Source organism: Dufourea novaeangliae, unplaced genomic scaffold, assembly GCF_001272555.1.
Source record: "Dufourea novaeangliae isolate 0120121106 unplaced genomic scaffold, ASM127255v1 scaffold147, whole genome shotgun sequence".
Lineage (NCBI taxonomy): Eukaryota > Metazoa > Arthropoda > Insecta > Hymenoptera > Halictidae > Dufourea > Dufourea novaeangliae.
Genome location: NW_015374029.1, coordinates 656,001 through 681,086, shown reverse-complemented (window position 1 = coordinate 681,086; position 25,086 = coordinate 656,001). Strand labels below are relative to the sequence as shown.

Here is a 25,086-nt window from a genome sequence, read left to right as displayed (position 1 = left end):
CCGTTTTGTGATGCTACCTTCCTTTGTGGGCGAGGGAATAGATTGAAAATTGACTGTTTCAGGAGCTAGGAGAATTATGAGGGGATAGATTCATTTATATAGAATCTACAGAAATTATTTATACGTCTTTCTTAACCCACTAGGTATATACCAGTTCGGAATATAGTTTATATGCCTCTTTTGATACTATTATTTGAAATATTTATTTGCTTTTTGGATAGATTGCTTAGGAAAAATAATCATTTGACTTTATTAGGTCAAAATTTCTCGTATTTGTATTTAGAAATAATTTATGTATAATTGTCTTATGAAAACGTGGCGATACCAACGCGAGATGCTTAAAATGCGAAGTAGTTAGTGGGTTAAATGATTTCCTATTCTTTTCAATTGTGATGGGCACATTTTTGTGAATTCATAATACTTTCATTTTCAGAAAACGTATAAGGTACTTGTGAAGAATTGTCATATTGGGGTATTTGTAAATAATTCACCGTTACTTTCTGCTGCGGTAAACAAATCTTGAATGAATAAGCGACGTAAAGTGTTCGTCGAGCTTACCCCTGCTAGAATAATAATACTCCGCAGTGTCTTTCTTTTTGATGTGCACATTGTCAAGATAGGTCTGAAGAATACCTGATTTCCAAATTAACAAATGAACATTCACACAGGTTCGTTAGGTCAGTACAAGTGATGAATAACCCAACTTATTCCCTAAATAAATAATTTCATCAACGAATACAAGATAATTAATCTCATTGCCTTTTAATCGTCAAAGAAACTACTGAAATTATAATTCCAAAATAAAATAACTTCCGTTCGAATAAAACTGCAGCCATCATCGTTGCAAACCATATCCACATCGGTCACTTCGATGTCGGTTTCCGTTCCATTTATTCTATCTCCGAACATTAAACTCCAGGATAAACGCCAAAGCTCCGTCTGCTCTGTTTTCCTCTTTCATTCACCACGCCGTAGTCCGTCCTCCGCGTCTACTGCCTTTCTGTCTCAGGATCGAGATCCTTGGGCGAATAATCCCGTGGAAAGATCCGCGACGCGCGGGTATCGATCCCACCGTGGATGAAGGGTTTAGTCACGGAATAATTAATGTGAGAGAGCAGGTATCTCCTTGCGTACACTCGTTGGTGGGGGCGTGCATGGGTAATCGCGGCACCGTGGACCCATAATGTCGCCGTGTGACGAGGAGACACCGTACCGATCATTGTTCCTACGATCCGTCGAATGACAGTGGTACGAATTTAAGCGAGGCCCGTTTTACAAGTCCAATGAGCGAGAGATATAATTCGTTCGATGTTCTCGCGGTCAATAGGATGGTTCCAATCTCTCTGATTCGCCGTCGATCCCCATTTTTGGAGCATGAATCGCTAATGATAGTAAACATCGCGGCGCGAGCTCTTTTGCTGTCGAGAATAATACGTGGACGGCGGATCTGTATGCAGATTCGGATTTTTATGGAGTAACTTGGTGGACAGAAATTACATCAGGGATTTGTTTCCTTTATTCAAAGTTTTATTGGGTTCGCACTAACGTAAAATTTATTGCAATCTATTTGGAAGTTTTTACTGCGTTACATTACATTACATTCTAGTAATCTGAATGCGTGGAAGACGCGTGGAGATAAAAAACCATGTTGGAATTAGGTTATTAGGAATTGGACTGCTAATACGTAATGTTGTAGATTGTTCGTAACTCTTTCTTAAGTATCTTTTAGTTCCGAAATAATGATTGTCCATAATTAATGTGACTAATGGAAGTGCAAGTTTCCTATCAGATTTGAATTTTTTTGGTTGAACCACGTTGTCGTACAAATTTAAAATTTGTACACCAAATTAAGTAATTTATCCCATAAAGATCCATTATTTAGAATTGAAGAACATCTCTATTGATTATGAAAAAGATCATTTCTTTCTAATGAATTACAGTTACACGTTTATTTCTTTCCCAACTTCGTTGTATAACTTTAATTTTATGCAACAAATCTGATGCGTTCGGATCCAACCAGAATACAGCTACATTCGTTGATCCAGCAGCGATCGCACAATAAAGATCGACAATGATGAGACCAATTTTCCAGCGGCTGTACACGAACGTTATTTCAAGCACAATAAAATCGATCGTCCATTACATTGTTACCTTTATACATGAGAAACAAAACGGAAACAATAGCGCAATGAGAATCCAACGGAACAAGGATAAGGAACCACGCCGAGAAAATTTAGAACGGGCCAGGGTAACGCGAGTATAATAAATGTGACACCAATCGTCAACAAAAGCCTGGCGTCGCTCCAAGCCGTATTAACACGCATAGAAATTACCTGAGGTAATTTAAACGCCTGACCGTCGTTAATCGCATCGTCACCCCGAGAACCAGCAGACCCACCCAAGGATATTTCGAAAACTTACGAGTGGACTTCCCCCGTATGGAAACCTGGGAACCGTTAAAACTACGTCTGGAAGCCTCCAGACCTTACCGATTATGAAAAAAAATATCGAGGGGTAACTGCCTAAAACATGGCTTCTGATAGATCCTTTCGAGATCTCTGTCGAATTATTTTCCTAGCAACAATTTGAACAACGATTGTGGTTAGTTTTTTCATGACTTTTTATAATTTCGAGTTAAAAGTTTTATATATATTTGTCATAGTGTTATACTACGAAAAATGAGTGACCCTTCTGGAACCCAAAAGTGGACTTCCCGTCCTCTACAGATTAATCAAATTCATTTATTTTTTCATTTTTATATATTTTACATATTGTAATATCAAACACACGTATTAAATAATTTATCATAAAATATTTATGTCATTATATTATATGCGCCGGTGATTATATTATTATGAAAGTGGTGTAAGTCGAAAAACCAAAAAAATTGAGTTCTCTTATTCTGAATGTTATATTGATTTATATTTTGATATTATGAACAAATTTTCGAGACGAAACATACATGACTCACACCCATCATGGACACATATATCAAGTGAAATTTGAAACGGAATGGTGTATAATATTAATGATTTTTTCTACTTTTCATTTCACGGAGTTAACCCATTAAAACCTATTTTCTAATGATTATTAAACTACTGTCAACTGCTATTATAAAAAAAAATTATTCGTGAGCTGATACACTTTCGAACCGATCAGCATCAATGGGTTAATCTCTCCTCGAAATACAGTAACAATCTAACAATTCTCTATATCAGAATGAAGTAACAAACACAACTGAATCCACAACTGTATTACTTAAACGGACGGTCGAAACACGTGAACTCGCGTATTAACATGTGAAAGAACCAGCACATGTTGCGCAGCATTCAAACAAGTCGCATTCACAAATTCGCCCAAGTGCCTATCATCCTTCCATAAAATACATTTCCAAACACACTGTGTCACTCGACATATCCCAATACTCGAAGCCCCAATATCCCACACTGTCTATACTAAAACCTCGATCAATCACACTCACTCCCAAATTAAAATCGCAAATAAGCATCGAAAAATCCAAAAACTTCAGAAAAAACCAAACCAAATCACCTACACAATCTCCACAATTCTCCTTTCCAATTACACGCGCAAACCTCCAACAACACAAAACGAACAACGGACGAAACCCATTCCAGGATGACCATTCCACTTATCACCGAAAACTCCCATCCCCCACCACCGTCGTCCAAGGAATGATCGAGGTGGGCAGAGGATGATCGCCGCGTGAAAAGAATGACAGAGAGAACGAGGAGAGCTCACGGAGGGAGACGACAGGATGCTATGTACGCGGCGGTACACTCGCAGGCGAGCCCGTGTATACGTGCACGCGGCTGAAAGAGTCCCCGTCGGATCCCAGCGTGTAGAGACAGAGAAAGCAATCGTTCAAGAGAGAGGGATCCCGCGAGTACTGGTGGGAGCAAACGAGACAAGGCGAGCGTTACCCCCACCACGGGGGTGAAAACTACCCCGAGAGCGCGTGGGGTGTCCGGCCTCGGCGCCGAGCCGAACCGAGCGCGTCCGAAGTGAGCGCAGTGCCCGACACACCAGGTCCCGCACGGCACGACTAGGCGCACCGTCCGGCACAGTCCACTCAGAGATACGACCCATGCTGGACCATCGTCGCTCTGGTCCACGCCGGCATCAGGCATCCCAGCATCCGCGCGTCACCCGTACGACACTGGAGACAACACCACCATCGCCGATAAAAAGGGTCGTACGAGGACCAGGACACGCAACAAGACACCGAAGTCCCGTGTGCCATCGGGGTCGTCGTTTCACCGAGGTGACAATCGGAAGAAACAACTGGGATCAAAACGTAGTCGCGAAGAGACTGACGGCGAGGATGCTTGACGGGAGGTGGACGATAACAGTAGGATCGTAACCGCGCGACGATACCGATCAGTGAGATCGTCTGTGGGGACGATAGACGTGTGTCCCGCGTGTGATCCGTCGCGTACGGATTGCGGCACTCGAGGGGACACCTTGTTTGTTTTCCTTTTTTTTTTTTTTTTGTTTCCTTTGTTTTGTTCGTTCTATCCTGTCTATTCGGTACGGTGACAACTGTGACGAAGTGACGAAGAGTGAACGATCGGATGGTTCGCGTGACTACTCGGACACGCGCGACGGCCAGTGTGATTTCCGGGATAGAGGGTGTTTCCGGAGAAAGATCCTCGAGAAAGGATCGTACTGATGGTGATCAGGAGAGGATCGGTTCGTCGTGGGAGACTGTGAATCGTTAGAGGATCCGTGGGACGGCCGAGAACACCTGTGCGACACGCGGACCGTCCTGAGGGTTTCGGGAGGGATCGCGGATCGTATGTGCGCCGCGACGTGTGACGTTTCACCTGGTTTCGCGAACGATACAACCGTGGACAATGAGGACGAACATTAGTTGACGAATACGTGCGTCCCGGCCGACTGTCAGTACCGTCGTCGTCGCGGCCAGGTGCACGAAGACGATCGTCGATCGATCGTAGGAGGTTGATTACAAGATCGTACAACTAGGGGGGTTGTGAAAAAAAAAAAAACACATCGTCGGATCGAAGGAATCGGCGGCGAACGAGTGTGACGGAAGAGGTGTTCGTCAAGGTGGAAACAGGTGAAACCGTCGGATGGACTTGTTGGAGAGGAACGACGAGAGGCGGAGGTGAGGGGGAGGAGGGAAGAACCGTGACGATCATCGTACTCGCGATTGTCAGGGGATTTTCGCGTTCGTACGGACGCCTCTCCCCCCACCGCCCCTTTTTCTCTTCTCGCCTCCCCGGTGGAAAATATTAAAGATTGTGTGAGTTCGAGGGGAAAATCGCGAGGACCCGCCACGAGGACCGCTCCGATCATCAACACCACCACCACATCCCCCCTTCCGTCCTGGACGCTCGTGGGAAACGTTATTTATATATCGAGACGTGGGACGCGCCACGAAGATCGAGAACGTCACCATGAGGATCAAAATGCCCGCGGTCAGGATCGCGCAAGGTGAGTGGAGAGACGGAATACCGTGAAAAAATGTATGTACGTTGTTTTGACGGACGAGCGTTCGGGCTCCGTCGGTTGACCGGAACGGGCACCATTATTTTTGGATCGCTTGGGTACGCTTGAACTTGTAGAAGTCGACGGAATGTTTCTTTGACACGTTTCCATCGTGGTTTGTTTGCTACCTTTGAGGGATTTAGAATGATCGCCAGAAATTTGCTTTTGTCATTCAGTGTTTTATGCTTTTATCGGTAAATATTGTCGACTTTCTCTGTGTTGAGTTTTATAAGTTCTACGGTACTCAATTACCTCTGTATACTTAGTACATTTTATTCTTTCCGTAATATGACATGCAAGTTTGACGAGTTTATGGGTCAATTGCTGTTTCGCTTGTTAGTTTATTGCTGCTGGTTTAACGTGGAGTTTTTTTTTTTATACATAATTGTAACGTAAACTTCTTGGTACGTATCGTTGGATACGGTTTTGAAAAATATGGTGTGCATGGAACGGGTAACGAAGTTTCCAAACGAATTTTCTGTTAATCGAGGGGAAAAGTGCGGAACGTTAAAGTTCAATTCTCCTCGCGGCATGGAAAATTGAATTCTATGAGTGTTGTTTTTATATTATTCGAAAACGACAGTTACCTCTGTACTTTCAGTCTTAAAATCCATAATACAAAGTTCATCGAATCCAAGAAGATCGAGTACTACGTTCCTCGTAGATCGTATCGATAAAAGCTCGAAAAGCCTCGCAAGCCTCGAATACGAACGATCCCCATAACTTCCTATCCACGTCAACTAGTACGAAATATAATCCGTGTATTCGATCGAGTCGCGATAAATCGTTCGCGATCGAGTCACGCGAATCCCAACACCGTTCCACTTCGATCCCAATCACGCCAGTAGCAATCATCCTGTTCCGATTTCCCTTCAGCTACAAAACCCTGAGCACAAAAAATCACGCACCCTTCTCTCAAAAAAAATACAAACTTGCCAGCAAACTTTCATCTCCGTGGAACACGAGACCGCGAAAAAAGGTCAACGTCCACGATTATTCGCTGGTTCCCGCAACCTGTCGGCCGCCACTTTTCCTAGGGCGAGAAAACTAAGTCGTGTCGGTCGCGTGGCCCCGTCTCAGGGCAGGGAAATAAAAGACGCGTGGACGTCTCAGGAAAGACGCGAAGAAGAGGGAAAACGGGGGCTGGAAAGAAAGAGAAAGGGAAAGAAGGAATGAATGAATCTGGAAGGATGAACGAGGGGGGTTTGGGGGGGTGGGAAGGGAGGGAAAAAGCGGGATAGCAGGGCAACGTCTTGGGAACTCCATCGTCTGAATTTTTAATTAGTCCCCGACACCCCCACCCTTGGTTCGTAGTACGAGGGGGTGGTAGAAAAAGGAAGAAGGAGGCCTTCAAGGTGGAGGTGGAGAACGAGAGAAGAGACCCGGCGTAAGGGAGAGAGCACCGTGGGGGGGTGGGCGAGAAGGAGGGGCGGCATTGTCATGCGCGCGTTTTTCAGAGACTTTTCCACCCCCTGACGCTACACACCATCCCCCGCGTCGCCTGGCCTCCGACACCCCCTCGCCGCCACGGAGAGCAGCGGCGGCGGCGGCTCCGTTTTCTTAATTACAACTGCGATATTCTTTAGTTCGCGCGATGACGCCGCCGCGAAAAGATACCGGAATATTTCTCCACCGATTAACCCCCGCCGTTACGTTTCACGGGGGTATCACCGCGTCCTTTAGACGAGCCTGCGATCGATCGACGATCGGTCAGGGTGGCGATCGTCGTGACGGAGGGGTGGGTCCTGGATGACCATCGTGAAGTTGAACGAAGACTTCGTGTATCTATTATGGGGAATTTGATAATATCATTGGATTTATTTAACACCGTGAAACGACGTTCTCGATGATGAAACCGTCGGTTAGTCATCAGTGTCGAAGAGTTTTCTGGGTTCCGTCGACGTGGTCCGAGGAGCTGGAACCGACGTACGCATGTCCGGTATGAAATTCGGATCGTGTGACTCGTCGAACCATTCGTCGGAGGTGTTTCGTGTGACGAGACACACTTTGAGAGGGATGGTGGGAGTTCGAAGTGGACTGGTTTCTGTGACGAATGTTTAGGAAAAGAATGTCACGGGTCGCGTTTCGAGATTGACGATGAAATGTCAGAGGTGAGTGTGCAGATGACTTTTTGGTTGGATCTTTTGACAGGCGTTTATCGCGATGACAGCCTGGAATTCTTGCGTCTTTTTTATTTTAGCTGGTCGTTGAAAGTGTTGTTTCAATTTTGAGATTGATGATGCTTGATGGGGATACGAAGGAAATTCGCGAGTCTAGTTTCCTAACGGACAAGCCGCAGTCCGGGCCAACGCGATCTTGACGCGGTGTGAAGCTTTAAATTTCTGTTTGCAAATGCGGATTATCCTCCTGGCAGGGACGTACGTATACGTCCTCCTGTTTACATCGCGATTATCTGCCTCCTCGCTCGTCCTACATACATATAATGAAGTAAATAGATCACGCGTTTGCCTGGCCGTCGAACGGCAAATACCTCACTCGCGCGATTACCTTTTGATTTGCGGCCGTGATTTCGATAAAAGCGCGTTTTCATGGGCACAGTGACAACCTGAGACTTCACCGTCGAAAGAAACAATTTAAAATACAATTGTCTAGTTACAGTGACTCACAAATTCGTTCACATACTCTTGGAACAACGATCAAGTGTATGTATCGTCACTAGCTTTAGTTCTATTATAATTTTTCTCAAGTTTGAATGTAAAATTCGGACTTTGGTAAGTAATCTGGTTAAACAAATGTTCCGTGAACAAATTCGTGAGACGAAGAAGTCTTCATCGAGTGTTAAAATATGGTTTATTTACGTCTTAAGGGCAGAAATATTTTAATTTTTGGCACTTTAACGTTTTTTTTCTTTTCTGTTTGCGAATTGGCAGATCAATGAAAATTCTTAGGGGTTCTTTCATTAAAGTTTTATTTCCATGACGTGATATTTATCCTCGTTTTGCCTCGATTCGACGAATTTTCCTTTCCAACGACCGAATTCAATATTGGTCACGATACATATAACGACCTTCTATCTGGATGAGCAAATTCCCAATTAAGATATGAATCGTGCCCCGTGTGTACTCGGCCAGAGTGTTCGCGGTGACGCTTCTGTCCAAGGAATGTCGAAACAGCTGCTGTTTGAATACCGAAACGCGTTGAATTCAACGAAATATTAACAACAGACCGAGGAGAGAATAAAGTGTCGAACGACTCGCTTCCATTACATGCGGATTATTGTTCCTTTGTGGCGATATCGGCGTGTATGTGCGGAAAGAAAAAATAAAGGAAGCAGAAGATCGACGAAGTAGTCCGCCATGTTAGTCGCTTACTCATTTGTACACGATGATGTTGAATAATAGGTTTCAATGAGGCTGATTTAATGTATGAGCTGACATATTGCTGGGTTTGATTATTACTTCGTTATTAAACATTTTATTTTTTAAATAGTAAAATATCTTCACGTGCTGCTAGTCCATGAAGAGTAAGCTCATAATAATTGCGTTTATACTGAATAGTGAACGATTCTGATGATTTTAATGAAGTACGGTAATACTACATCTTAAAATAATTAATATAAGACTGTTTCCGTCACTAAACGGGATTAATTAATGATTAGTACACATAGTAGAAGCCCTGATCATTTCCTCTATCTTTAAAACTATTGAACTTAACTTTAAAGCTATTGAATTAATTTGAGAATCAACTACAGAATCTCTCACACTTGATAAATGGATACGTCAATCTAATTTAGATCCATTCTTAAAAGAACAAAATATAAACATTACAATGCGATGTTTTCAGGAATAATTTATCAATGAATGTTTTGTTGGATAATTCCACTGGCATCAGAGAGGGAAAATTTTCTTTGAAGCGTTTAGAAATCAATTGAGCCGTTCAATTACCAAAGTAATTAATTCCATCAAAATTATCAAGGAAATTTATTTTCGATATACAAAGTTAAGAACCAATCGAATGGTTTGCCAGTATTTTGGTACTAAAATTTAAACCAACTCCAGAAATGGTGTCAGTCACTTTAACGTGTGAACGACTCAATTCCAATGCAAGATATCCAATATAATATAAAGATAATCACCAAGATCCAAGATAATCACCAATCCCAAAAGTCAAAGCAAAGATCGGCAAATTCATTACCTAGATAAAAGTTAGATTTCGTACAAAGATAGTACTTAGCCGTTTTTAATCAATTACACGTAGAAATTTCAAGTTCTTAAATAAAATAGTACTTCTTTAATGACTGGACCACATGGCGAACAATTATTTATTCTCGTTACCTGTTTAAATGCCAAGATGACACTCTTAGTTACTGCTGCTTTTCACTACATATTATTTTAACTCTGAACCCAATTTTCTTTTAACAAAATTTTTCTAGAAATTTGGTAATTCCACAATACACAAAATCGAATATTGTCACCAAAGATGGCCTAAATAAATAACAGAACTTCGTACAAAGATAGTACATCACCGGCTTTAATAAATTAAACGTAGAAAGTCCAGTTCTTTAAATAAAATACTACTTCTTTAATGACTGGACCACATGGCGAACAATTATTTATTCTCGTTACCTGTTTAAATGCCAAGATGACACTCTTAGTTACTGCTGCTTTTCACTACATATTATTTTAACTCTGAACCCAATTTTCTTTTAACAAAATTTTTCTAGTAATTTTGTAATTCCACGATACACAAAATCATCGACATACCTGGCGGCGTAAAAACCGTCGCGTCGTCTCTCGCCTCCGTGAAAGCAATTTTATCAGTCGGCTCGAAAGCGTGTGACTGGTTAATTGACGCAATTACGCCCGCATAGCAGGACACCTCGCTGCTGTCGCGGCGTCCTGCAAAGCCTACCCCGGCGGCAGCCGCCACGGTATCGGGCCGAGGCACTTTCGAGGCTGTTATTTAGCAAACAGAGTGAGTTTTACGCGCCCTTGTCGGCACGTGCACGACATATGCGCGTTTTCTATGCTCGTGCGAGTTAAATATTGTCTTTGATGCGGCCCGTCGGTAGCCCTTCCTCGTCTTCCAACGATCTTCCCTCCAACCCCATGCGCCTCCTCGCGCTTCCTCTCACACGAACCTTCCCTCTCACTCTATCACGCAACGTCACGATCCAGAAAAAAAAAGCCCACTACTTTGATTTGATTTCTCAGATTAACCTTCGAGGCGCGTGGCGAACCCTTCTTCTTCCCTCCTCCTCAGTCCCCTCTCCACCTCTTCGCGCCTCCTATCTCTTTTCGGAGGGCCCAAGAGCAGCCACGTGGCCAGGTAAGAAAGTCTCTCGCGGATCGTGGCACCAGGGGGGACACGAGCCGTGGGTCGGGGATAGGCAGCAGCCGACTTCTGATCCCAGAAGCACGCGAGACCACGCAAAAAATTCTTCGTAACACGAGTCCCGCTAATTGCAAGATATTTTACGGACAGCCTCTAAAGAAAGTTGCATCTTGATACATACTAGTTTATGAGGGAGTCGCGCGGGAATTCTAACGAGGTTTGAATTTCTTATATTCTGTATCTCGTCGAGAGAAATACCAATGTCTAGTTACCGTATCCTCGAAGATTATCGTGGCCAGGTTTGTCGATAAATATCCAGAATTGTAATATACAATAAGAATCGATCAACCGTTGCGAAAGTTTAGGGAACACGTAGATGGCGCCACTTGCCGTCCCGCTGCCCGATGCCGCATTGACGCTCGCTACTGGATATCGAGGAAAAACCGCGAGAGCCTCCTTTCCTCCGACATAAACTCCGTGCAAAGTAAACAGCCCGATTATTAAATCGTGTCGTCGTCGTTGCTCGCGAAGCCGAGTCTCATCGTTTGAAAATACATTTGATAAGATAAGGGGAACAAACGGAGCACCGGTGGTTCGAATACGGGGCCCGCTACGTTATTTCTGGACCATCAACTTCACCTATGATCGCGTAATACCAAGAATATCTACAGCAGAGACAATGAGTTCGATGGATAGCGGGAAAAAATCTTCGGTCAGAGATTCGAGGACAGAAAGGTAATTAAACCCATTACCGTGGCAGAGACGACGACTCCGAACGAGTAGAAATTAATTAGCTATCCACTCAGTCCTTTTCCTTAAATCATTGTCTCGGGCCAACAGGGACAGACGATGTCGATACAGCCATCCACTGGGCTATCATTCCCGAACTCGGCTGTATATCGTCCGGTCCAATCTGCCGTTGGGCAATTTCGGCTGAAATACGATGTCGACGAGCTCGTTCGCGGGAACACTCGACTGGAGAGGGAGGGAGACACTGCTGGTCTTATTGGTCGACGTTGGGACGATACCTTTAAAACGGGGTTAAGACCGCGAAATCCACGTACAGGTTGTTTGCGTTTTCTGTCCGTTCTTTTTTTTGTTGCCTTTTTTTGTACCGCGCATTCAACCACGTCGAGTACACCGTGAATCGTGTACTACTGATAGTTGCGAAATAGAGGTGGGGGATGCAGTGAATAACTGTGAATCGATGTTTGCGGAACAGACTGATTAACCGTAGAGTTACTTTGGGAATTCGCTGGCGCGGTGACGATGCTGTAAATTTACTTTGCTTGTACATGATTTTCGTATGATTTAGCACTTTAGAGTGTATCAATTTCTCGGGCTATTATCGAATGTATTACATAATTACCGTGCTATTTACGCGTCTATTGGGCTATGTATAGAGTCTGGTATTGAATTGGTGGTGACTTTTATTTTAAAGAATTTGCAAATTTAATTATTTATCTTTTCATTGTATTAATTATTTGCCACTGTGCTAAGTTGACACCGAGGGATAAATTAAATTGGGAGAAAGAGGGACGGATACGGATTAAAGTTTTAATAAGAAATCGGTTTTCCGTGTCTTTATAATCAGAATTTTCAACCGAAATATACCTGATTTTCTGTCTAAATTTATCATTCACTAGAATAGAAGAAACGGACCAAAACATAAAATTACATTTTTCTGTTTTATTACCCCCTGGTGAAGAAAAAGGATTGAAACCTGATAGAAATTATTTTCTCTTCGCAAGCTGTCGAATACCCTAATGGAAATTCAACTCGTTCTATTTACATTACGAACCGCGTTATCTGGTCATACTCAGAAATTTGTAGAATTGAATTTTCATGAGCAATGAATTTAATTTTTCCTGGATTATATAGGCCTTTCATGTTTCATCTAATTTTATAATCTGTAAAGATCCACAATTAATTCTAACCACCTGATTCAGCCGTGTTATTAAATCGAAAATTCCAATTCCTCCATCGAGACTAGAAATAGAGACTATAAATATGCAACTATAAAAGCCTACATAAGAACCCATCCAAAACACATTATACATACACAGAGGATCAGTTTCATCCCAAAGCCATCCGAGTGTTGCCCGGACAACAAGAGGGCTCATTCCAATCAAGACCACGGCATTGAAATCACAACACCAGGAATAGAGGAGACCGAGCCACCGGAAGAAAGAGAGGCGGCTGTAACGCGTCGACTTTCGGCCGATAATGGATTTACAAGCACTTCAGAATAGGCTTTTCGAGAAACCAGCCGGGCACCTAGTTCAGCACACGGTGTATTATTTGTCCCCGAGTGCTTCTCGGTTAAAAAAAGGAGGGAAGAAAGAATGAAAACTGTCCTGGCCGGTCAGAGTCCGAACTCGATATAATACCGTAGAAAAATTTATGTTGTTTGCAGTCTCGGTTTCCCAGCCCATTGTCCACTATTGTCCGAGTCCCTCCTTCCAAGGTGCGAACCACCCTTCGGGGCGATAATCTGCTCGCATTATTATACGCTTTGTCGGCCAGGTTCACTTGTCGGTAAGAAGGGGAGGGGGCAGAATTCACCTACCTGACCAAGGGTCACTCCAAAGCGCCTTCCACTTGCCAAGGTGCGATTCAACCCTCCCTGGACCATTGGTGTCTTCGTATTTAGGGTGCATCACCAACGAGGGTCAACCTGACCTCTCCTCTTGCGATCTGACCGTCTCCCTCCCTATTTTTTTTTTTTGCGGTTGACGTTTCACTAATAGCGAAAAGTCAACTTGTTAGGTGCTTCTTTTTTTGTCTGTACCTTTAGGGAAGAGGCTGTTGATGTTTTGAAGGATTGGCGCGTGTCTACTCGATTGAGGCATAGTATCTTGATAATTGTTCAGGTATGCGTTTAGAAGATCGGGATTGTTGGTAAGTCGCTTGATCTTTTAATTGCTGCTGATTATGATGTTTTCCTGTTAATTGAATAAGAAGACACTGATAAAGTATGGAATCCAGATTTAAGATACATATGTAACAGATATGGAACTATTAATCATCTTGTCACGTGGAACTTAAAGAGTCCGACTATGTTTATTCCTGGGTCAAGAAAGAAGAAGCTATTCGAACCTAAAATATCAGTTCGTGTCATGGTAAATTGACCCATCCTAGATCCAGACGTGCGTTAGAAGCATCACGACGTCTAATAGTAGCTTGATGTATATTTCTCATTCGTTAACATGCTTTCTCTCTTCACGAAACACCATCGATGTTTCCCCATGGTAACGAAAACCAACCTGTCTTCCAGCGATTAGAGTATCCTCTTACCGTCGACAGTTCGCTATACAATTACAAACATTCGGTGCACGTCAACTCGTCACAATTCTTCTTGCCTCGACCGTCGGGATAACTGAAAACCCAAGGGAAAGATTTGACTCCTCGTGCTCTCCAACTGGTATTACCTGACGCGTCTTCTCAGTGTATGCCACCATACTCCCGCTAATCATTTAACCGTTTAGAAAGTCGGTGTACTTCGATGGTAGACCGAACATCCGGGCAAGGGTCACCCGTGGCTTTCTTCCTGGAATCGAAGTTATTTTCCCGAACGATCGATTATCGACGATACATCGAAATCACGACATTTCTGTGACCGTTATCCTACAAAGGGTGTCTCTCAGCTGGTCCAAAGAATTCTTATTTCTGCAAGGTCTCGATAAATGCTCGTTCCTGCAAAGTCTCGATAAATGTTCCTTTCCGCAAGTTATCGATAAATGTTCGTTCCTGCAAGTTTTCGATAAATGTTCGTTCCTGTAAGGTTTCCATAACTGTTTGTTCCCGCAAGGTCTCGATAACTGTTCGATCCTGCTCAAGTGACGTATTCCTCCGCCATTTTGATTATTTTCTGCGTGCCTCCTTGGCCCTGGTCACCCGTTATAATCTAATATTCGTGTAGCACGCGTGTGTACAAGGCTCGACCCGCCTATAAATAGTCTCTTCGGGGGACCAAGTTCAGAGGCACAGGGTGGACTGCGTCGTTTTTAGATTTTCCGCCGGTGTTCCCCCGTTGCAGTCGTGTATGTATGTACACGCTTAGAACGCCCGCGAGCCAGTTATACGCGCTCGTTTGGGAACGCCGTAACTTTGGGAACTTGAACGCTGGCCTCGGTGCCACTTTACGGGGGAGCCTCGCCCTCCTGGCGGCGTGTAATTAAATGGGAAAGAGGAGACTACTCCCGTAATGGCGAGCAGCCTTGAGGATTTTCGGGGCGTTCGATGGATCCTGGTTCGCCCGTCTTTGGTGACGCTTTACTTGGCCCTTCGAGCTGTTGCGTTTGTCGGTTGTTAAGAAAATTCCTTCAGTCGCGACGGAAGTGTTTGATTGTTTAATCGTTGTGTAATTTGGAGGCTGTTTTTTTACCGATGCGATACATTTTATGGGCTTTTGGTCAAGGATTGGTTGTTCCAAATATGGCGATTTTAGTGAAAATGTATCTAGTGTAGTATTTTAGTGAAATGTTATTTTATGGTGTGTTCTTTATTGTTATAAGCACTTATTGAGATGGAAGAATAGTAGTAATATATCGCATAGAAATTGGAAATAACAGAATTTCATGAAAACGCGAACTAATTATCTATCTTCCAACGTTAAGCTCCAAAAACGATCTACGCCCTTCGGCTTGTTGGCCCTTAACAAAATCCTCTTTCAGATTCGTTCATTTATTTATTTTTATTTATTCATATACGGACTTCTAACCCTTTAGTATACAATCCGATTAAAATCCGTCGATTGAAAGTAAAAATGTGTTGTATATTCTACGCCTAAAACAGGCTTGGGAACTAAAGAAGTCCAAGAATATTGAACTGGCACCGAACCACACATTCATGATAAAATAAGAAATTTAACAGAAACCTCAATAACAACATTATATCATTCCAACCCCACCACTGTAAAAAATCAAGGAGACAAACATGTGTTTCATTGTTCTAAATCTAAAGGACAATAATTTCCCTAAACAGCCGCACGTTTGTCCACAAAAAATCATTTCCCCCTTTTTTTTAGCCAAAGAAGCAAACGAAAAGAGGCAATAGAAAATAATTATTTACAGATACATAAGTCAATCACTGGTTCTCTTACGCAAATCGCGAGGAACGATCCACCGTTAGCACCGGAAACGGAAACAGCGATTCGAGACGCGATTTTCGGGTCGGCGGCGGCGGGCAGCTAGCAGGATATTTGCTTTAACGAGGCGGTCGGGCATCGAAGGAGGTGGAAAAGTAACGGGCGAGAGGTCGCGTACAATGAGATAAGGTGACAAAACGCGGGACCGTTCAGAGTCATGTCCGGCCATTGCTGGCCCGGAAGTTGAATAAGAAGAAGAAAAACCGGCTACGAGAGGGTCTGGAGCCGACTCTTTTTTTTTCTCTCTCTCTCTCTCTCTCTCTTTTTCTCTCGACCAGTGGCGTGGCCGGTTATCGCGAGCTCTCGTCCGATTGGCTGTCGACGACAAAATTGCACAGCGGGATGGTTTTTTTCCTGGAAAAAATCGACACACCGAGGCGGAGGAGAGTGAGAGGGACTGTCCGAGATAATTCATTGTGTTGGGCTGGACCAATTGCGTGGCCGATCCGCGGGGCGCTACGCTGCGGGATCCTGGAGTACCGGTGTGAAAAAAGAAATTGGGGGTCATGTTTTTTCTCTCCTTTTTATGCGGCTGGTGTCGACGGCATCGTGAACTGCGGAGGTCTTGTACGACCGGGGGAGATCGTTATTACGTTGAAATTGAATAGAAAAGAAGTTAATTGATAGTAACGGAATATGAACTGTTTAGATGAATCGGTCAACTTTGTCGTTTGTTTTTTTAACAGCTGAATGCATCGGAACTGTATTTGTAATGAAAAAAGCGATCTCGAGAAATTATGTTTGATTTCTTGTGATTAGAGGTAATGATTGAAAGATTCTGGGATGCAACCCAGGGAGATTGGCACATTATATACGACTAATAAATTGATTTATTGATTTTTGCAGTACGATTTCAGATTTTAAAAGATTGGAAAAAAATTTCGGTAACGTATTTTGCGTTAGGTACATAAAGCATTCGGTGGGAAAGGGACACACGTAACTGATAGGATCTGTCATGTATCAATTTATCGCTTGCGTGATCTTCAGTCCGGTGGTTTATCGAGCGGAATGAATTTCGTGTAATCGCGGCGGAGACACTGGATTATGTGCCCCATGTAAAGGAAAAAAAACGATCGTTGCAGCGAGTCGAATTGACGTTTCGCCTAATCGGTATGACATTGATCGTTCGTTCTTTTTAACAATTTAACGTACAGATGAACATGAATTGAATACAATATATTCTTACTACTTTTAGTTTTCTACTACTTTCTATTAATTTAACTTCTATTTATAAGGTGTACAAATTTATTCGTAGTCCCCCATTTCATTATTGAGTAGGACCGCCATTATTTTTTCGAGAAATGGAGTAAATGTGTAGAAAATGAAGGGGAACATTAGCAAAAACTATATTTTGGTATTTTCTAAATAAACGACTTTATAAAAAGAAAACCATGAATTAATTTGTACACCTAATATCTGTATCTATACTGACGAAATTACTTTCTATGCAGCGATCCTTCATATTCCCCATCATAAATCTAAAAAACTGCCACTTTGACTAATATACTCTTATTCGGAGTGACATTAACCCTCATCCGTCATTTTCTTAACTTAATTCGTCCCTCGTTGTCAAATCGTCACAGTGGTACAAAACTAGCATAATGAAGAAATAAACAACAAAATTTGCAAACTCTTTAAAACAAAATTCACACAACCTCAGCTAAATTTACCTACACATGGCAGAAGACCCCTCACTTCTAAACGCGCTGAATGCCGTGGGGTTAATTATATATTAATATTGGACCATAAATCCGTAAACTTCAACAAACTAAATTCCAAAAATATAACATAGTTGACTTTAATACTCTTCTACAGTCAGTGCAACGAAAATTTCACTTCGATAATGTGGCTGAAATGTACGAAAATCCCGCGGCATTCGTGTTAAAAAGAAACTGTATCAAATTAACAAGAACGACGAAATGAGGGTTAAAATAATTCACCCGAAAAAAGAAAGCTCCAAAAACCTTGTCAAGAATTTTCCCCACCCCAATTCAAGCTTGCTATCAATTCCCTCTAAAACTCCAAGCAACACGCTCAAACCTTAATCCACAGCCTCTTCACGGAACCTCTTTTCCATTTCCGGATCCCCATCGGATAACCACGAAAAAGCGTTCTCTCCTTCCCACGGGCGAACGAATCCCGGGGTGTAACAGGTAAATTGACCGACCGCGAGCCAGATACAAACGATCACGAGTAGGTGGGCCCCTGTTCGCCCAAACAAAACGGGGAACGGATTGAAATCGGTTTTGACCAGTTTTCGGTTTGCAGGAGGGGTATACCCCATAGTCGGTCCAAGACCGATGCAGAGACCCCAGCCACGGTCTAGGAAACTGCGTTCTATCCGTTCCGCGGTCGGCCAGGCGGTTATGAGAAATATGAAATCTGGTTCTCACGGGCCGTGAATGGGTGTGTATATGTATGTATACGCGGTGTGCTGGCGGCGTCTTTCTCTTTCCCGGCGGATTCCCACTCGGCCTGATGGTTAGATCCTTCTCTCTATCGTCGCTCCACATGCGTATCGTGGGAGGATCTCTAGGTCCCGGGGGTCCTTTGTGACCGGGAGCAGACAGGACATTGTCCATTGAGAGAGAGAGACGGGGAAACAGGTCCCCGTCGTGTTGACCTGTCCCCGTTCCCTTTCTCAATAATATCGTTGCCTGGGCTATACGCGTCTTTCAAGGAAAAACCCCTTTACCCCAACATTTTTCCCCCGATCAAAATAAATCATGTGGGAGAAATAGGTACAGTTAGACGTGGTCCAGCTGTCGCGGGGCAAATCGCGGACAGTGGAGTCCACATTCTGACATCCTGTCACATAGTTATTTCCCCTTCTACTTCTATGTTTTCTGATCAGGTCGTCGGTGTACACCGCGGCCTTTGCCAGGCGAGGTTTTCACCTTTCGTGGGAGTCGAAATCTTCATCTATACATTCCTGGGAACGTCGCGCCGCGGGAGCAATCGGTTGCCTCGCGATTATCCTCTGTCGCGGAAATCGACCGTGTCGCATCGCGAAAAAGCTGACTTTGTAAGGGAGAAGGGGGGAAAGAAGCTTTTTCGCTGCGTTTGCAACCAGTTCGACGAGTTCAGAAATTCATCAAAATATGAATCCAACTAGACGTACCTCGATTCCGTTTACATTTCTGTTACATTTTTCCCATACGAATTCAGCATCGACAAGGTAGAGGGAAGAATTTTTTCGTACTCTGTGAATGTAAGTCAGCGGTTTTTCGCGGCCGCGGTAACGAGACACACGAATATTTCCCGGCGAAACGGCACGCGTCACTTGCCTGTTTCCCGCCGGTCTCGACAATGACCGGAAAACAAACGATGAGAACCGCCGTGGCGGCGATAACAAACGGGCGCGCAGGATCGCCATTGGGGGAACGGTACGACGAACGAAACACCGTGCTCCCTGGGTTCTCGTTTATTGTCCAGTCGCAACAACACCGTCGTTGTCTCTTTTCTGTCTCTTCTCCGCGTACACACACCCTCTTTCGGACGCTCTGTCTTTGTCACGCTTTTCGGACGCGTTTCTCCGGGTCTCGCTGTTTCGGACCGGCCTCGGTTAATTAGAAAGTTCCGTGGTAAAGAGAGGAAAGAGGGGAGGAGTTCGAGCTCCCAGAGCTTCGTTGTTACATTATTCAAAACGTTCCCCCTCTACCAGCGAAACTCGGTGCTCGCCAGCCGCAAAACATCCGAATGCAAACTTTTGACAACGCGCGAACGCTGCCAAGTGCCGAAGCATGTCACGCGAAATAATTAACGATCGCGAGCGAATTTTCTCGAGCGCGAATTAACACCGCGAAGCGACGGTCCCAGGTTCGGCTGCCCCTTCACCGTTGTTCAGCCGAATTTCCCGCCGTGCGAACTCGAGATTCCGTAAACGTTAACCTGCGGAGGGGTGCCGGTTAGAGCGCGAAAACGGGGCCCTCGCGGAAGGGCTGGTTGTTCCCGTTAGGCAACTTCGAAACGGTGAATCGTCGGGAGGGGGAATGATTTTTAGCGAGGTTGCGTGAAATTTCGTGGGATGTTTCCGTGAATGGAACGGTTGGAGAAGAAAATTTGTACGGAATGGGAATTCTGGAAATCGAGTCCCATTTGGTTGGGTGAGTTTGGTTCGCTCGGGGGGTTGTTGCGTTAGTTATGGGGACATGGTTAATTTATTACTGTGGTCGACTTTTGGTTTGCGTAGTTCTGATTGGAATGTGTTAATCTGAGAAAATGTATACAGTTTTTTTGAATGAGTATTGCTGGTTTTAATAGCGGCGGAAAAATATACATGTCGAAGGGCAACTGTGGAAATTGAGTGGTTTTTGGTTGGGCGATTTTCTGTCGTTTTGGGATTGGTGAGTCGGTGTATTGGACGCAATTAATGTATAATTTCGATTCACTATTGATTAATATACTTCAGATTAGATCATATTGACTCACCTTACGACTAAAATATTTACAAGAGATTGTCAGGAAAGGTTAGTAAATTGTATACAGTCTAGTTGAATATGTATTGGAGTTTTTGATAGTAATAGAAGAATACTCATATTGAATAGGAATTCCAGTAATCCACTCCCCTTTGGTTGTACGATTTTGTTTCCCTTTAGAGTTACGGAATTAGTGACGTAGATGCAATTAATTTATTATTGCGGTCAAGTTTTGATTAATATACTTCAGATTGAAATGCGTTAAACAGAGAATTTGTACATAGTTTATTTCTACAGAAATTGCCATTTTTTATAGTGGAAGAAAAATGCACACATTGAATGTCACAAAAACAGATCTAAACTCATATTAAAATCGCAGCGATATTAATTCATTGTACATATGTTTGTATAAAATAAATATTAACCTTGTGCGGATACTTTTACGCTACTTCCATTGATAACAATACGTGCATCTACTAAGTGTACCAATAAGTATATCCCAATACATACTTTTTCAAATTCAGAATATATTTTCGAGAAACTCAGAATCCTATGCTATTTCAGTGATATTCGTCTACACTCTTCAATGTTCGCCCCATTTTGACCGACGAAGAAAGTAGAAACTTGTTTAAAATTTAAACTCTGTCACGAATTTATTAAAAAAAAAATAGAAGATTACATATTTTAGTACAATTGATCTAATTTTCCTGTTGAATGCATCGTAATCGACAGCATCCTAAACTTCGAACCTAACCATTAACTAAATACTACAAACTATTGACTACTTTTTGTTCCATTGTTATTACAAATTTCTCTAACCTGGAATCTCCAGGCATCCACAAACAACCGGACACCGGGCATACACTCTCGTGACCCCGATTCCATTCGAGACCCAGTATATACCCGTTAGGTCTGATCTCGTGTTCTAAGGATCACAGAAAAAGCGTCCTTAAAAGAGAAAACGATCAAAGATACGGAAGAAAAGCTTCCGTGAAATAGGCGGGGTACAAGAACCCGCCGCGCACGGTCGTGTGGAACAAGACTCGAGGAGCCAAGCTCGCGATCCACAAAACGGCTCTCCGATTTTTTTTCTCTCGATCGAAGGGTCAACGTTTTTTTTCTTCCCAACCCCGTAGGTGCATCGAGGCGTCCGCGTATGGGTAAGGGTCGTCGTACGGACAGAGAGAGAAAAAAAAAAACATACAAGAACAGGCTCTGTATACGTGTACAGGCAGTTCGCCATTTTGGATCCTTTTGTGGGGATAGTTTCGTTAGCCCCGACGAGCTCCAGTGAACTCGTTCGGGGGTTAAAAAACTGCTCTCACCCCTGAGGATGGAAAGTCGAAAGGACCGATGGGGTTTCCGGACCACGGCGGAGAAAGGTGAGGATTGGAAAAAGGTAGAGAAAGACGCAGGAAGAAAAAAAAAGTGGGGGTTTAGTATGAAAAATTACCCCCACCACTGTACGGACGCGCTCGGTAGGTCCTTTCTTCTTTTGATATCCTGTCGGGGCCCTTGGGCCGGCCCCCATGCGTGGACCCCGATCCTCCAGTCAGCCACCGAGCATGGAAGAAACCAGATCTCAGCCGTTGATGCTACGAACATACACGTACGGGGTGTGATCCTCGGGAATTCTTCGACGAAAAATCGAACGGCGATGCGCGATCGTGTTCTGATGATTCGGATCGTGATTGTAGCGCGTGTGCACGTGTTTGATTCGTTGTTGGTGACTCGTGTGGACGGACACGGTGCTCGATAATGGTGACTCTCGGCTTGGAGGGACGCGTAATGGCGCTGGAAGGTAAACAATGGGACTGGAACGAAATGTCTCGGCGATAGACTTTGCAATCGTTAGTTATGGATCTTGTTGGTGAACTTTTGGGAAAATTGATCGTGTTGGTTTAGACAGGAAGGATTAGGAATGTATTGTATAGCGTGGGGATTAATAAAACGTTTAACTGCTTGGTTAAATACCTTTTAGGTTGTATCGTCGATATAGGAGAACGTTGGTGTGTATGGCTTAGAATGTTTATGAGCATTAGGGATTCACGACACTCGTTGATAGTCTAGGAGAATGATGATGGAATCATTGTGTAGTTAATGCACAGATATAATGGGTCGTTGCAAGAGTCTTCGTACGTTTGTAATATAATCTGTTGAACCTGTTACGGGAAGGTATGTCGGTCAACAACCTGGTTGTACTTTTGTATAGTATTTCTGTATCAGTAAATAATATTTCTATAAATTTAACCCTTAACTGGTGCGGTGGAAATATCATTGCTTATTAATTATTACACGAATCTTATTACTTGTTATGCAAATAGTTTTCATTCTCATGTAAACATCGAAGTAAACAAGCGTCTAACCCCTTGTTTACAATGTGGGTCGTTGAAGACCCGAACGAAATTCCATTATTCCCGGACTATCCTCCGAATTTTTATTCTTATTAAATATTGTTTCAAACGTTTGACTTAACGAACAATTGTATAATGTAGGAGAGACTTCGTCAAGAACTTCACAAATTTTCCAGAGATTTTGGAAGCCAAAGTTAAGCTTGGACATAAACAACCCAGCTTGCCTACGGAGTATGAAAAAATATCATTGCCTACGAAGGGTTAAGTAACTAGTAAATATAAAGAAATTATGCTAAAAATATTCATCGGATTCCTCAGACTCCACCTAATCAGTTTTTAAGAACATTCTATTAAGACTTCCGCAATGATCATGAATATCAATCACTATATCAATCTATTTCTTTCTGCAATTCGAAGATTAATATAAAGTCATCATTTATGCCAAAGAAATTCGAATAATCTGCTTACTGTAATCTATCGAGATTTTGATAGCCAGTTTCGAATCCCCCGAAGTTTCGCGAAACGAAAAGCGACGTTCGTTGCCTTCGAAATGATTTCACCGACGGAGCTCAATCATCGTCGGCATCAGAACGGTTCGATGGTCCCGTGACGTGTGCCACGAATCTATCCCGTTTCTTGATCCGTTTCTATATTTCGCGGTGGATCGACTGCCACGTACGCCCTAGATGCCTCGGTCTGGAGAAGGAAATTGCTGCGACCCAATACTAATGGATAATGGAATTATTGGTTACGGTCGGAGCTCGCCCTGGGGATGATCGTAATTCAATTGCTTCGATGTGTCCTCTGGACGTTTTGACAGGACGGATGTCCTAACAAGGAAACCGCCTCGGGATATCCGCCGGTTTATCGGTGTTGGCCGCGTTTGTATCGTGTACACGGGTGCAGATGTGTTGGAAAAAATCATTCGATGGCTACGAAACATTTGAGATATCGAGAAAATGTTTTGTAAATTGTTGAAATAGAGAGACTATTAAATTCACCTTAATTTTATAGAAAACAGCCTCTACAAATTCAAGGTCTGTGAATGTAATCGTGGTACTGAAGAATGATGAGATTGGTCCAAATGACAATTACTAGGATTGTTAATTTGTGTATTTCGATTCTTGAGAAATCTTATGTAGCATTCTTTATTTTCTTTGTTCGTATTCTTTGAACGTGTCGATTATTAGCAAATAATCGACTTCAATTTCTATTAAATTGAATAGTAGTTAAATTCAAGTAGAAATTAAAAATAGAAGGTAAAATTTACATTAATAAAGTATGATGTAGAGTATTCAATATAGTATTTAGAGTTTGTCGAAAACCAGAGTAATAGAAAGATGGAAGGTGAGTGGAGGTAAAGGTGCGAATAATTGAAAAGCAGTGATTAACGACTTAATATCGGGTCAATAGTGAGTAATGGGGGTACGGATCCTCTGGTACGGACGTTTCATCGTACTTGGAGAGCAGAGGAAAGAAAATTAATGTGGAAAGACTAATAAGCTCGGGACGTTTCCTCCAGTGATTCCCATACGTATCTGCCCCACTCGTAGATGGAAATTACGAAGTCTCTCGCAATAAGGGAGCCCCCCTCCCACGCTGGGTACAGTGATCGAGGCATTACGGATGTATGGACCAATTTGTAAGCAATCCAACTTACATTCGCGGGGCAATATTGTATTTTTATGTTATCTTTTCTCGGCTATTCCGCGGTCTCCTCTCTATACGCGACGCTCTCTCCTTCGCCCTCATCCCCCTCAGCAGACGTGGCCACTCTACTTCTGGCTTCTGCCAGATAACTGATCGGGAGGAATCGAATCAAAAACAAGGAAATTAAGTACCTCTCCGAGGAAACGGTATATAATTTTCCAGATTGCTCTGACATACCGTATACATACTATCCAGACGTAATTTAATTGTATCGGTTCAAGCTCTAATTTACCTACTAAAACCGAGTTTCGATATGACGAACGTGAAGTGTCTGTTTCGAGTTGGAATCATTAATAATAAGTTGAGAGGGAATATAATATTCTTCGTGACAGATTCTTTGGAAAAGGGAGATCAATTTTAAGAGACGATGACTGCACAGACTATCGAAAATTTCTTTGCTGGTTGGTGTAGGCCTTTCCTATGACAGATATGTCAGTCACAGAAGTCTAACTTCAGCGTAGACGCAAATAAAATACACTAGTTCTAGTTGGTCTATCTATTTTTATTAAAATTGCCCTCTGAATGGAAACAAAAACACCGAAAATTACTCACCATCAAAATACAGGCAACTCTCGTATAATACCGTATTTCCCATTGCACAGATCGGCTCTAACTCCGTCAGCAAATTGGA

At 43.0% G+C, this 25,086-nt stretch overlaps 1 protein-coding gene across 1 annotated transcript in view; it reads left to right on the top strand.

The window, feature by feature from the left end:
• The first annotated feature begins 5,043 nt into the window (after nucleotides 1–5,043).
• The window catches only part of LOC107189406 (B-cell lymphoma/leukemia 11B), a 42,361-nt gene continuing 22,318 nt past the window's right edge, over nucleotides 5,044–25,086 (top strand). The window contains exon 1 of the mRNA XM_015577931.1: nucleotides 5,044–5,475. Coding sequence (XP_015433417.1) covers nucleotides 5,439–5,475 — 37 coding nt within the window. The 5' untranslated portion in view covers nucleotides 5,044–5,438. The remainder of the gene's footprint in view (nucleotides 5,476–25,086) is intronic.